The following is a 14,828-nucleotide window of genomic DNA, read 5'->3' on the forward strand; positions in this document are numbered from 1 at the left end:
ACAAAACAATAGTGTACACGTAAAACCTATTGAAGGCAGAGAGATTCATATTTTCAAAACTGAAGCTTTGCTTAATTATCATTATATGATAACATGTACTTGGATTTGTGTAGGACTTTTCGAACAAGTGCATGATGGATGGTGGACAAGCCGAGACAACTTGCATTCAAGAATGTGACCATACTGGGTCCAGACAACATAAGTCTGCCTGTAGCACTAACCCAATTTCACTGTTACGTGATGTATTGTTGTCTCTACCTTCTTGTCCTTTGTGTGATTGTCTGTGCCCAATAATGTTTGTAACATGTTTTGTGCTGCTGCCATGTTGCGTTGCTACCATGTTGTTGTTATGTTGTGTTGCTACCATGCTGTGTTGTCATGAGTTGCTGCCTTGCTATGTTGTTGTCTTAGGTCTCTCTTTATGTAGTGTTGTGTTGTCTCTCTTGTCGTGATGTGTGTTTTGTCCTATATTTTTATTTTATTTTTAATCCCAGGCCCCGTCCCCGCAGGAGGCCTTTTGCCTTTTGGTAGTTGTTCTTAACTGATTTGCCTAGTTATAAAAAAAAAGTTACATAAAAAATAAAGAAATTACTTTAATTAATGAAGAGTTCATGTAGCCATCAGACATATCAATCAAAATACCACACACTATTTTGACATAAATGTTGCTGAGCTTCTCTGTAAAAGAATGAGGAAAAATACAGAAAGATAGTCATATCACAGATTATCTCACAATAATAAACATTTAATCCAGTGAATAAGTAACTGGTTTATGTTTGACTGAAAAGAGATCGATTTTACTTCTCTCTCGAAGGTTTCCTGCGATACCTTGCCCTGGGCCACACCTTCAGGATACTCATTAAACTTCATTATCCCCTGAGTGGTTAATGCTGCGGAACAAAATCATGCATAGTATGTTGAGTGAGTGTTTTTCTTTAGGAGTGATGAAATATTGTAAACATTGGGGTGGCTAATCTCAGAAACCCAGAAGTAAAATTTTGCGTAATTGAGTCAGATATGTTACTTGCGTCTCTCAACTAGAGATTATGTATAGACTTTTATATAGGGCCGAATCCTCGGTATGCCCCCCAACTTTTGGATGAATCTCATTGTTCCCACTTGTTTTTGATGCACTTATCTGATACAGTAGGTAGTTGTCCCACTGTCTTTTCCCATACAAATGGTTTCTGGGCCATTGCCATGCAAATGATCAAAGGAACCATTTCCGTGACTCCCCCTCCATGTATTGAACAAAAGTGATGTGCCCTTATTTGGTAGGGTCAAAGATTCCAAAAACGGAATTCAAGTTTGTGTCATTGAACAGGCTTGGGTAATCCAGGGACCGGATTTTGGACATTCTTAACTGTTAAAGATGTGTGATATAACTCTCTTGGTCTCTCTGTAGTAGAAACAACACTGAGGATGGGAAAAGATATGTACACTAACGGTCAAAAGTTTTGGAACACTTACTCATTCAAGGATTTTTCTAAATGTTTTACTATTTTCTACATTGTAGAATAATAGTGAAGACATCAAAACTATGAAATAACAAATTTGGAATCATATAGTAACCAAAAATGTTTTAAAGAAAACAAATCTATATTATATTTGAGATTCTTCAAATGGCCACCCTTTGCCTTGATGACAGCTTTGCACACTCTTGACATTCTCTCAACCAGCTTCATGAGGTAGTCACCTGGAATGCATTTCAATTAACAGGTGTGCCTGATAAAAGTTAATTTGTGGAAATTCTTTCCTTCTTAATGGGTTTGAGCCAATCAGTTGTGTTGTGACAAGGTAGGGGGGGGGGGCATACAGAAGATAGCCCTATTTGGTAAAAGACCAAGTCCATATTATGGCAAGAACAGCTCAAATAAGCAAAGAGAAACGACAGTCCATCATTACTTTAAGACATGGTCAGTTAATGCAGAAAATTTCAAGAACTTTGAAAGTTTCTTCAAGTGCAGTCGCAAAAACCATCAAGCGCTATGATGAAACTGGCTCATGAGGACCGCCACAGGAATGGAGACCCAGAGTTACCTCTGCTACAGAGCATAAGTTCATTAGAGTTACCAGCCTCAGAAATTGCAGCCCAAATAAATGCTTCACAGAGTTCAAGTAACAGACACATCTCAACATCAACTGTTCAGAGGAGACTGCATGAATCAGGCCTTCGTGGTCGAATTGCTGCAAAGAAACCGCTACTACAGAACAACAATAATAAGAGGGGACTTGCTTGGGCCAAGAAACACGAGCAATAGACATTAGACCGGTGGAAATGTGTATTTTGGTCTGGAGTCCAAATTGGAGATCTTGGTTCCAAACGCTGTTGTGAGACGTGGTATGGGTGAACGGATGATCCGGTGTGGGTGAACGGATGGTTTTTCAACAGGATAATGACCCAAGGCACCTCCATCCTGTGTAAGGACAATTTTTTGAAGAATTAGAGTGATGCATCAGATGACCTGGCCTCCACAATCCCCTGACCTCAACCAAATTGTGATGGTTTGGGATGAGTCGGACCGCAAAGTGAAGGAAAAGCAGCCAACAAGTGCTCAGCATATGTGGTAACTCCTTCAAGGCTGTTGGAATAGCATTCCAGGTGAAGCTGGTTGAGAGAATGCCAAGAGTTTGCAAAGCTATCGTCAAGGCAAAGAGTGGCTATTTGAATAATCTCAAATATAAAATATATTTAGATTTGTTTAACACTTCTGGTTACTACATGATTCCATATGTGTTATATAATCATTATTCTACAATGAAGAAAATAGTAAAAATAAATAAACTGTTGAATGAGTAGGTGTTCTAAAAACTTTGGCCCAGTAGTGTATGTCATGTGTCAATATTCCACAAAGTCATACTCGTATGCTTCAACCCTTCTATTCGTCAAACTAGTAGATCCTGGGTGAAAAACAACACGGCAGTATAAGAAGAGTACAAAACACAACAAGGTGAAAGAAAAAACATGATTTGGGGGGGTGAATTCGTTAACTAATGTTGCCAAAGAGGATGCTAGTGTGTTTTGTTTTGAAGTCCCACTCTCCAGCCTTAGTCCGTCAAGCCATCAGTGCAGTTAGCGTTAGCAGCAGCAGGCTAATTTACATTTCTTTGTACTTTTAAACCAGCAAACATGAAAGGAAGAAAATGTTAGAAAATAATTAAAAATAAGTCTAAACTGGTCTGTAAAAGATGTGCATGCTTGTTAAATTATCCACGGGTTCACCTGGATATTGCCATACTTGCTCTCCTGGCATTGCCATACTTGTGTGAAAATAATATTTAGCTAGCTACGTTGATTGCTATGGATACGCCAGGTGGTCACGGACACAGAAATATAATTTATTATATTTCTATCATGTGGGAGCTGCTCTTCTTATGCTCTGATCAGAATGATGATAATTTGTTATGAATAAATAATGAAACTATTTGGTGAAAGACACCCTTTCTCAGAATTCTTACATGTGTGGACCTGATTTATATAATCTATTAAAGCATAAACACAATAAAACGTGTTCACATTCGCTGATAAAAAAAAAACACTGAATATTTACATATGCACCTACAATTTCTGACAAATTCATACTAGTCTGTACAGTATCTATAGCTGACATCATTCTCAGAGCATGTATCAAGGCAGGAGTGGTCTCATCAGAAGACATGGTCAAAACTGAACTAAAGGAGTGCCTACTCTGCAAGTAGTCCTATCCTCAACACATCATAAGTTATTCATGGCTACATTTATACAGGCAGCCCAATTTTGATCCTTTGCCGAATTATTGGCAATAAGTTGACGAATATTAGAATTCAGCTGCCTGTATGGCTCCAAAAACGCAATGAGAGGCTCCTGAGCTCAATGAGAGGCTCCAACCAGCCATGTGAACCCATCAATGCCTGATGCAACTTTGAATAGAATTGGCACAGGTACATTTACACCAAATGTCATATTCCATTACATATGTGATACATACGCACATGCACATCCTATTTTCTAGTCATAATTGTCTCTTTGTTGTGGTTTGAGCATGTACAATATGTACATGGATTGCTCTGGAGTAAGATACTGTATGAAAAAACACCGAAAGGGTCACTGTCTCTGTTCAGCAGCAGCAGCCTCTTCTCTGCCCAGCAGTTCTATCCTCAACTCGCCAGGTTTCTGGAATAGTCTGGCGAAGGGAAATGAAACGCATATGCATTACATTGGAGTCTCAGCAACATTTTCAAGCAATACATTTCCATGTATGATTTTATCAACAAGTATGCAAAACACAAAGACAACATGGACCTTTTCATTTTACAATACATGTGGTCATATAATATAAAAAGCACACGGGATGGATAGGGTGCTTGTTCCCGTGCTTACCAGATCGGGTCTGTAGTACTGATGGATAACATCTGTTCCGGCGAACATGGATAGTACACTGGCACCAAACATCCGCAGGTACCGAGGCCAAGATACACTGGCAGGCATCTTCAAATCAGCCCGAGAGGACCAATCAGTTACCTATACAGGAGAGAGATGGACAGTGATGTAGTCATTATACATTAACACAGGGTGCTCTTTTAATGGAAGCCTCTACAACATAATCCAGGTAGAATCAGGAATTCCCCAGGGCAGCTGCCTCGGTCCTTTACTTTTTTCAATCTTTACTAATGACATGCCACTGGCTTTGAGTAAAGCCAGTGTGTCTATGCATGCAGATGACTCAACACTATACACATCAGCTCCGACAGTGACATAAATGACTGCAACGCTTAACAACGTGCTGCAGTTAGTTTCAGAATGGGTGGCAAGGAATAAGTTTAGTCCTAAATATTTCTAAAAGTATTGAATTTGGGACAAATCTTTCACTAAGCCCTAAACCTCAACTAAATATTGTAATAAATAATGTGGAAATTGAGCAAGTTGAAGTGATTAAACTGCTTGAAATAACCCTGCATTGTAAACTGTCACGGTCAAAAATGATTACAACAGTAGCTAAGATGGGGAGAAGTCTGTCCCTTATAAAGCGCTGCTCTGCCTTCTTAATAACAACACTGTCAACAAGGCAGGTCCTACAGGCCCTAGTTTTGTCGCACCTTGATTACTGTTCAGTCGTGTAGTCAGGTGATACAAAGAGGGACTTAGGAAAATTACAATTGGCTTAGAACAGGGCAGCACGGCTGGCCCATAAATGTTTTTGTTGTTGTTGTTGTTGTTGTTTTTAACCTTTATTTAACTAGACAAGTCAGTTAAAAACAAATTTTTATTTACAATGACAGCCTACCCCAGCCAACCCTGGGCCAATTGTACGCTGCCCTATGGCACTCCCCAATCCCGGCCAAATGTGATGCAGCCTGGATTCAAACCAAGTACTGCACTGAGAAGCAGTTTCTTATTCCACTGCACCACTCTGGAGCCCTAAATGTACACAGAGAGATAACATTAATAATATGCATGTCATGTCAATCTCTCATGGCTTAAAGTGGAGGAGAGACTGACTTCATCATTACTTGTTCTTGTAAGAAGTGTTGACAAGCTGAATGCACCAATGTGTCTGTTTTAAAACATTAGCACACAGCTCAAACACCCATGCATACCCCACAAGACATACCACCAGAGGTCTCTTCACAATCCCCAAGTCCAGAACAGACTATGGGAGGTACTACATAGAGCCATGACTACATGGAACTATATTCCAAATCAGGTAACAATGCAAGCAGTAGAATCCGATTTAAAAAACACCTTATGGAACAGCGGGTGTGAAGAGACACACACACAGGTACAGGCACATGCACTCTACACACGTACATTATAATATTGTTGTATGGTGGTATTATACATTTTGTGTTGTGGATATGTGGGGGTCTGACAGTGTTATACGATGTACTGTTTTCTTTTGTTTTATGTGTAATATAAGTGCCTTAATGTGTTTATACCCCAGGAAGAGTTGCCGCTGCCTTGGTGGGAACTAATGGGGATCCATAATAAACCCCAGGAAGAGTAGCTGCTGCCTTGGCAGGAACGAATGGAGATCCACAAAAACCCCCAGGAAGAGTAGCCGCTGCCTTGGCAGGAACGAATGGGGATCCATAATAAACCCCAGGAAGAGTAGCTGCTGCCTTGGCAGGAACGAATGGAGATCCACAAAAACCCCCAGGAAGAGTAGCCGCTGCCTTGGCAGGAACGCATGGGGATCCATAATAAACCCCAGGAAGAGTAGCTGCTGCCTTGGCAGGAACTAATAGGGATCCCTAATAAATACAAAAAATACAAATACTGCAGAGGGAGCACGCCCCCATCCACATCGACGGGGCCACACATCACTGACAACCTGAATTGTTCCATCCACACAGATGGAGAAGAAGGCGCAACAGCAACTCTTCAACCTCAGGAGGCTGAATAAAGCCAGCTTGGCCCCTAAAACCCTCACAAACTTCTACAGTGGCACCATTGAGAGCATCCTCAATGGAATGGCTGGTAGCCTAGTGGTTAGAGCGTTGGACTAGTTACCGAAAGGTTGCAAGATTGAATCCCCGAGTTGACAAGGTAAAAATATGTATTTCTGCCCCTGAGCAAGGCAGTTAACCCACTGTTCCTAGGCTGTCATTAAAAATAAGAATTTGCCTAGTAAAATAAAAAAAATCCTGTTGGGCTGTATCACCACCTGGTAAGGCATCTTTAACCGCAGGGCTCTCCAGGGGGTGGTGCCTGCCCCCCCACCAGGACATCTACAACACCTGGTATCACAGGAAGATCATCAAGGACCTCAGCCACCCAAGCCACAGCCTGTTCACCCTGCTACTATCTAGAAGGCGGAGACAGTGCAGGTGGGACTTCTCCAGGCCATTGGACTGTTAAAAAGTCACCACTAGTTGGCCTCCGCCCAGTACCCTGCCCTGAACTTTAGTCACTGTTACTAGCCGGTATTCGAGACTGCTGCCCTATGGACATTTATCATTGAATACTCGTCACTTTAATAGTGTTTACATAGCGTTTTACCAACTGTTTTTCTTTTGAAGCCAGAAGGAGGCTAGTATTAGTTACATTTATGCCTTCACTCGAGTATGGGGATATTTTATATATGAATGCTTCCACTCAGTGTTTGAGATCAATTGACACCCTTTACCATGGCACTTTGAGATTTATTTTAGACTGCAAATCCCTTACGCACCACTGCACTTTGTATACCAGGGTTGGCTGGCCTTCTCTAGTCACTCGTAGGCTCAGTCATTGGTATACTTTTATTTACAAAGCCATTTTGGGTTTACTACATTTTTATTTGGGCATTTTTATTGTTCAGAAATGTGGTGGGTACTCTCTTTGTTCGCTGGACTTTATCCTGCTAACTGTTCCAAATGTCTGAACTGAAATTGGTAAAAGGGCTTTTATGTACTCTGCGCCATCGTCTTGGAACGCCTTACAAAATACTTTTAAACTGGAAGAACTTGTCCCGATTGGTATTTTTAAATCACTGATGAATGATCTTGAGACTGATTCCCTGACCTGTCAATGTTTTTAATTTGCTGTTTTTGATTTCGTTATACTCTTGTGAATTCTATGGTTTTTACTAGATTACTTGTAGTTTTTCATGTTGTTTGTCTGTCATTTTTGTAATGACTTGGTGCTGCTGATCTTGGCCAGGACGCTCTTGAAAAAGAGATTTTAAATCTCAATGAGCCCTTCCTGGTTAAATAAAGGTTTAACAATAATAATAATTATAATAATAATAAACTTCATATGTATGTACTGTATTCTAGTCAAGGCTCATCCTATAACTGCTGCTGTACACAATTGTTTTTATTCATATACTGTCCAAAATGTCTATACGCACAATCATATACATATATATTTATAGTCCGGACTCTGACATTGCTCGTTCTAATTTTAATTATTTTATATTTATTTGGGGTATTCGGGTGTATTGTTTGGCATTACTGCACTGTTGAACACAAGTATTTCACTACACCCGCGATAACATCTGCAAAATATGTGTACGCGACCAAAACAATTTGATTTAATTTTGAATGGATTAATGATGTGAGCTCCACACTCCAACCCAGTAGGCGGCGACAACGCAAATACTTTTGTTACGGTAAAGCTAACAATAAACTGAAAAGACGCTTCACCCCAATGTTCCTAAATGGTCTTTGTTTTGGGTCCATTGATCGCCCTCAATCGGTACATTTTGTGAAAAAGGAATTCTAAACATATGTATGACAGGTATGTCGCTACTCAACATCTCTTGTATTAGCACGTTTATATACTCCCCTTGCAATTTCCCAGCAAGCTTGTTTAGTAGCTAGAATGAATGTTAGTTGTCTGTAACCCTTCTTACCACCAAACGTATTTGTGGTGTTGTGATAACAATCAGTTTGCCAAATCTAAAGGCCGATAGTTTTGCCAATACTCCTACTGTGGTAAATTACAGTGTAAAAGGGCATATCATTGTAGCTAACAGCAACATGAATGTTAATTTATTTAAGTAAAACCTCGTAAAGATGGAAGAAAAGCAGTATACGTCACTGACGGTTCCTACGGATTATCTCCAACAGTGGTGAGTTGTCCTCCGAACGCGTTGGTGTTGGGAGGTTTTTGCATAAAATACAAATGTTGTGGAGTGTCAGTGTGGAGGTCTCCATCAACATGTATTAAATAAAGCTAATTTTGCAACAACTGTCAAAAGAGTTCCTATCGCCATGGCCTACAGCAGGCTATGTATTAATGTCATTATTAGACAAAGCATGCCCCCCCCCCCCCCCCCCCCAACAACACTGTACTTTTTAAAATTAAGAAACAATTATGATCCTGTGAAGACAAACCGGCAGGAAGGCAGACATTTCTACATGGTACAATGTACATGATTAAATAATGATTTGCAAAGAAAAAAACGAATTGGAAGTTTATATGCGAAGTTACTCTATGGATGCAGAGTGAGGTGACATGTCATTGATAGCCCATTTACATTTAACTACAGTAATCCTAGACGTTAAAACATATGCATCCTTACAACATGATCACTAATAGCACACGCACCCATGTCAAATCCAAAAGTTGGGCCATGAAATGTTTTCTGACCAGGAAACATGAGACGTCAAACCAATGTGTGTGTGTGTGTGTGTGAAATGTATTCTAGGAGCATGGACAGTTTCTCTATGGACCCTCAGTCATTTCTTTGTCTTCCTGGTTTGTCACCTCTCTGGACAAACCCCCTTTGAAAACAAAAGAAGATGGTGTCACCCCAGTCTGTTTCTTTTGTTTTATGGACCTGTAGGTACCAGTCCACCCAGCAGCACCCCCAAGCTCAACATGTGATGCAGTACCATAACACGGGCCATATGGGTCATTACATGGAGGGATCCAGAGAGGACCGGGTCATGACGGAGCTGTCGGTCCACCAGGACCTCCCTGTCCACCAGGAGCTGGACTTCCATCACGACTTCCATCAAGAGCCAATCGTCCAACACGATCAGCCTGTGGATACATCACAAGGTATGTGATGACCGCCCCCCCCCCCCCCCCTCCCCTTACTTAGCCATGCCGTCTGCCATGTTTGCGTGGTCAATATTTGTACAGCTCTATTTGTTGTGCGCTCTCTCCTCTGCGTACACATTTCCCCAGTCCCCACCACCCTGGTGTTAACATGAACTGATCTATCCTCACCCTAGTGCTGTTCCAGTAATCAATCCAATTATATTTGTCTGGCACCTTCCACAGAATCATTGGGCGTGTCTGAGATTGACTACGATGCAGTCGGACTGCACAGGATCACTGATTTTTTATAAATCCCCTTTGGCTTCCCGCATAATCACTCATTATGTGATCAAGAGTTGCGATTCTGCACCTCGCCTCAAATGGATTCCCTTGCAAACCTGTTCATTTTCTGTCTTTTAGCTCCGACGCCAGGGAAGAGAAAGAGAGGTCGGCCTCCCAAACAGAAGCCGGGGGAGGGCCAACCGCAGGAGGACTACGATCAGGCAGAGGCCCTGAAGAAAGCCAAAAGGACCCTTAACCGTTTCAATGGCATGTCAGTGGACGAGGTTATGGCCAAAACCCTGCCAGATATTATTGACCACAACCTGGACATTTTGATAGTGAGTTTTAACATCATCTAATTTGTGAAATTTTCAGACTGGTGATGTTGAGTAAGGCTGTTTAATGTAAAGTTTGGCCATTTAAAAAAAAATCTGTACCATTAGTAATGATAGGCCATTCTACCCTGATGATAGCCCATGGAATACACCATTCTACCCTAATGATAGCCCCTGGAATACACCTTACTTCCCTAATGATAGCTCATGGAATACACCATTCTACCCTAATAATAGCCCATGGAATACACCATTCTACCCTAATGATAGCTCCTGGAATACACACCATTCTACCCTAATGATAGCTCCTGGAATACACACACCATTCTACCCTAATGATAGCTCCTGGAATACACACACCATTCTACCCTGATGATAGCTCCTGGAATACACACACCATTCTACCCTGATGATAGCTCCTGGAATACACACACCATTCTACCCTGATGATAGCTCCTGGAATACACACACCATTCTACCCTAATGATAGCTCCTGGAATACACACACCATTCTACCCTGATGATAGCTCCTGGAATACACACACCATTCTACCCTGATGATAGCCCATTGGATCAAACACCATTTTTCATTAGATTAAACCCATGTACTACGTATGTGTTGTGAATTTGAATCGAATCAAAAATGACTCTCTAGCATTTTGCAATAATAATTTATGATCCCTTTCTCAGATTGGTATCAATCCAGGACTGTTGTCAGCCTACAAGGGACGACATTACCCAAACCCAGGAAACCATTTTTGTACGTAGCACTCACTTCAATTTCCATACATACATACAGAGTACTGTAATACCACATACTGACTGCCTGATTAGGGTCATGTTCATTAGGGCACAACAAAGCAAAACATTGTGCAGCGGAAGAAAAAAAAAAAAAAGCCATTCTTGTTGGACGAGTTCAAACGGTACCTCCTCTCTTTGACTCGTTTTAGAACGCTTTCTTCCATTTCGTGCCTAGTGAACACAACCCCCGTTATTAGTAACAGTATGATGAAAGTGATTGAGCATTGTTTTTGTTTTGGACCTTAGGGAAATGCCTGTTCCTCTCTGGTCTTACTGATGAGCAGCTCAACCACATGCACGATCTGAGCCTGCCAGAGAAGTATGGCATTGGCTTTACCAACATGGTGGAGAGGACAACGCCAGGAAGCAAAGACCTCTCAAGGTGTCAAACCTATAGTAATAAACCTATAGTAATAAAAAAAGCACAGATGTCATTAAATATCCATGATGCATTTTCTTTCTAGTTACAATTGTCGTCATGGTTATTGGTTCATAGTCGTCATGGTTATTGGTTCATTGTCTAGGCTAACTTTGTTACTATATCTACAGCAAAGAGTTTCGTGAAGGAGGCCGGCAATTGGTGGAGAAGCTGAAGAAATACAAGCCACTAATCGCAGCTTTCAACGGAAAATGTGAGCACATTTTTAAAGAGGATATCAGTAATTACAATTATAGTTTGTTTTGTCCTTTACAGATAAAAACAGAAATACTTGTCATTTCGACAAAAGTTAGACCCACATAATTTAATGATGATATTCATTGCATTACGGTCTGGTTCGATTCCAGGCTGTATCACAGCGGTCTAAGGCACTGCATCTCAGTGCTAGAGGCGTCACTACAGACACCCTGGTTCAAATCCAGGCCGTATCACAACTGGCCGTGATTGGGAGTCCCATAGGGCCGGTGCACAATTGTCCCAGCGTCGTCCGGGTTTGGCCGGTGTAGGTCGTCATTGTAAATAATATTTTTTTCTTAACTGACTTGCCTAGTTGAATTAAGGTTAAATCACTCTTCTTCGGCAGGTATTTACGAAATTTTCAGCAAAGAGATCTTTGGAGTGAAGGCAAAGAAACTCGAGTTTGGCTTACAGCCGTACAAAATCCCAGAAACCGAAACAGTAAGTAGTTTTACCAAAATACACTGAACCAAAATATAAACCCAACATGTAAAGTGTTAGTCCCATGTTTCATGAGCTGAAATAGAAGATCCCAGAAATGTTCCACACACAAGCTTATTTCTCTAAAATGTTGTGCACGAATGTGTTTCCATCCCTGTTAGTGAGCTTTTCTCCTTTGCCAAGATAATCCATCCACCTGACAGGTGGGCGAGCAGTTTGCTGATGTCAACATTGTGAATAGAGTGCCCCATGGTGAGGTTATGGTATGGGCAGGCATAAGCTACTGACAACGAACACAACTAGATTTTATTGATGGCAATTTGAATGCACAGAGATTGTCGTGCCATTCATCCACTGCCATCACCTCATGTTTCAGCATGATAATGCTGTCCATGTCGTAATGATCTGTACACAATTCTTAGAAGCTGAAAATGTTGCAGTTCTTCCATGGTCTGCATACTCGCCAGACATGTCACCCATTGAGCATGTTTGGGATGCTCTGGATCAATGTGTATGACAGCGTGTTCCAGTTCCTGCTAATATCCAGCAACTTCGCACAGCGATTGAAGAGGAGTGGGAAAACATTCCACAATCAACAGCCTGATCAACTCTATTTTGAAGGAGATGTCACGCTGCATGAGGCAAATGGTGGTCACACCAGATACTGACTGGTTTTCTGATCCACGCCCCCTTTTTTTTTTTAAGGTATCTGTGACCAACAGATGCATATCTGTATTCCCAGTCATGTGACATCCATAGATTAGGGCCTAATGAATTTATTTCTATTGACGGATTTCTTTAAAATTGTTGCATGTTGTGTTTTTATATTTTTGTTCAGTATAGTAACTAGTCGCACATGTTTGTATCCATTCTCTCATCGTCTGTTCCTACTGTTGTTTTGGGGTCCGTTCAAGAGGGTACAACTTTATAGATTCAGAAATGTATTGTAGATCAAGTTTAGCGTTATGTCACGTAGAGCTGTGAGCCGTGTCGTCTCCAAACATTTCTACCTGCAACGTTGCGATTGTCTTCACTCATTGCATACATCCTAGGTGTGCTACTTGATGCCTTCGTCAAGCCCCCGCTGTGCCCAGTTCCCCCGCGCTCAGGACAAGGTTCACTTCTACATCAAGCTGAAGGAGCTACGGGACAAGATCAAAGGTGTGGTCTCAGTGGCCCGCGAGGTGCAAGAGACTGAGTACCACTTCGACTTGGGACTTGCCAAAGGTAAAATAATGGTCTTGACGGAGTTAAGAGTTGCCACACTTCAAAGTCTTGTTCACGCTGCTATTTCAGAACGAACATGAGAAACCCGTTAACTGAATCTCTGATATATATACTGAATATAATGCCATTGATAAGGATGCCATCATGCGCTTCATGTTACGCCAATTATATTCAGTCATTTGGTGTACATTCAAATGATAAATGAGGGTGTGCTCTCTAGATTGGCAATTGTGTTGAAGAGCAGTGTTGTTGATCACTAATCTTGTATTTCCTGTACCACTGCTACAGAGGATGCTAAGAGGATGGCCATCAAGGAGGAGCAGGTGGATCCTGAGTACGAGACCTGCGACGGGGAGCGCGAGGAGGCAAGGCAAAGCACAAGCTACTGCAACATTTCCTCCACCAAAGAGACCGGTGAGAGCAAGTTTCTGAAGAGTGTTTTTTTTTGTCTTTCGTTAGTGCATCTCGGCTGATAGGAAAATAGACCCTAAAGATGAATGACTTCATACAGCTGTTGGTTTGTTAAAGGGTTACTTCAGGATTTAGTCAATGAAGCCCTTTACCTTCTAACCCTGAGTCAGATGACCTTAATCTACTGACCCAGAGTCAGATGAAGCCCTTAATCTACTGACCCAGAGTCAGATGAAGCCCTTTATCTAGATGAAGTCGTGGATACCATTTTTACATCTGAATAAATTGTTTGTTTTTTATACTCCTTTTAGCAATGCCCAGTAAGGACCAAGCCCAAGCTACACCATTGAACCACATGCCATACGACCAGTGGATGACACAGTCGTTTGCAGACCAGATACCGGACATTAGCTGTAACAGTAGCAATGTAGCTCAACCTCATTTGGGAGCAGAAACCTTTTGAAGAAGGCCCCCGCAAGAAAGTCATTGGGTCACACCGTTTCTGAGGCATCATAATGCATGCGTCACACTAGAAGGAAGATGGAGGAGAAATGGCCCATCTTGACTGGACTCCTGTTTTTCAAATTCTCTCTTTAAAACACAGCCCATTTTATTCCCCATTAATTTTTATAACTATTTATTGCATTTCATACAGCATGTGTCCAGTGTCTTATTTTTATATTTTTAAAGAATGGGATTTTGTTGTATCCCTCACATGTGGAAGTGTAATTGTGCTCTGGAATTTTTAAGTTTGTTATTACAGAGATATTAAATCAGTTGTACAACTGACATTGACAGTTATTTTGTTGAATCCGGAACTTAATGATGTACATGGTTCATTATGACTTGTAAAGTGATCAAGTTGAATGAAAAAGATAGGTGCCTGACAGTTCCAAGACGAAATGGGCCGTATTCATCAGGGCACACCGTATGAAAACATAATGCAACGGAAAATTTTGTTTTTCTTATTGGACAAATTCAAATAGTACCTCCCCTGTTTGCTTCTGCTTTGTCTAGTGAATTCAACAGTGGAAAGCTTTTAAAGAGAACTGGAATAACAGGGAGGAACTGAAATGCTTAGAGTTTTGTTACAGTGTGTCCTAATGAACACGACCCTATTTTCCGTCTCCTGGCTTCACAGCCACCTTTTCTAGGTCCCAGCAGTTTTCTCCAGGCCATTTTAAAGACAGTTTCAGGTGAAGGT

At 41.3% G+C, this 14,828-nt stretch overlaps 2 protein-coding genes across 3 annotated transcripts; one reads left to right on the forward strand and one right to left on the reverse strand.

Annotated features, from left to right (window-relative positions):
* Positions 1 to 580: 580 nt before the first annotated feature.
* On the reverse strand, positions 581 to 4,496 carry LOC139407555 (ubiquinol-cytochrome-c reductase complex assembly factor 6-like). Its single transcript, XM_071151379.1, has 2 exons — positions 4,361 to 4,496; positions 581 to 4,163 (listed from the first exon to the last, which is right to left on the reverse strand). The coding sequence occupies exons 1-2, from the start codon at positions 4,466 to 4,468 to the stop codon at positions 4,098 to 4,100; spliced, it is 174 nt and encodes a 57-aa protein (XP_071007480.1). The 5' UTR covers positions 4,469 to 4,496; the 3' UTR covers positions 581 to 4,097.
* A 3,552-nt stretch (positions 4,497 to 8,048) lies between these two features.
* On the forward strand, positions 8,049 to 14,413 carry LOC139406384 (G/T mismatch-specific thymine DNA glycosylase-like). Of its 2 annotated transcripts, XM_071148922.1 has the most exons (11): positions 8,049 to 8,200; positions 8,464 to 8,534; positions 9,252 to 9,469; positions 9,872 to 10,071; positions 10,759 to 10,828; positions 11,116 to 11,251; positions 11,419 to 11,501; positions 11,892 to 11,986; positions 13,039 to 13,213; positions 13,502 to 13,627; positions 13,936 to 14,413. In XM_071148922.1, exons 2-11 carry the CDS (start codon positions 8,479 to 8,481, stop codon positions 14,085 to 14,087), a joined length of 1,311 nt encoding a protein of 436 aa, XP_071005023.1. In that variant the 5' UTR covers positions 8,049 to 8,200; positions 8,464 to 8,478; the 3' UTR covers positions 14,088 to 14,413. The 2 variants fall into 2 exon arrangements, with proteins under 2 accessions (XP_071005023.1, XP_071005024.1); XM_071148923.1 differs by lacking the exon at positions 8,464 to 8,534 and having other exon boundaries at positions 8,055 to 8,200.
* Positions 14,414 to 14,828: the final 415 nt, after the last annotated feature.

The sequence above is a fragment of the Oncorhynchus clarkii genome, chromosome 4 (assembly GCF_045791955.1).
Source record: "Oncorhynchus clarkii lewisi isolate Uvic-CL-2024 chromosome 4, UVic_Ocla_1.0, whole genome shotgun sequence".
Classification (NCBI taxonomy): Eukaryota; Metazoa; Chordata; class Actinopteri; order Salmoniformes; family Salmonidae; genus Oncorhynchus; species Oncorhynchus clarkii.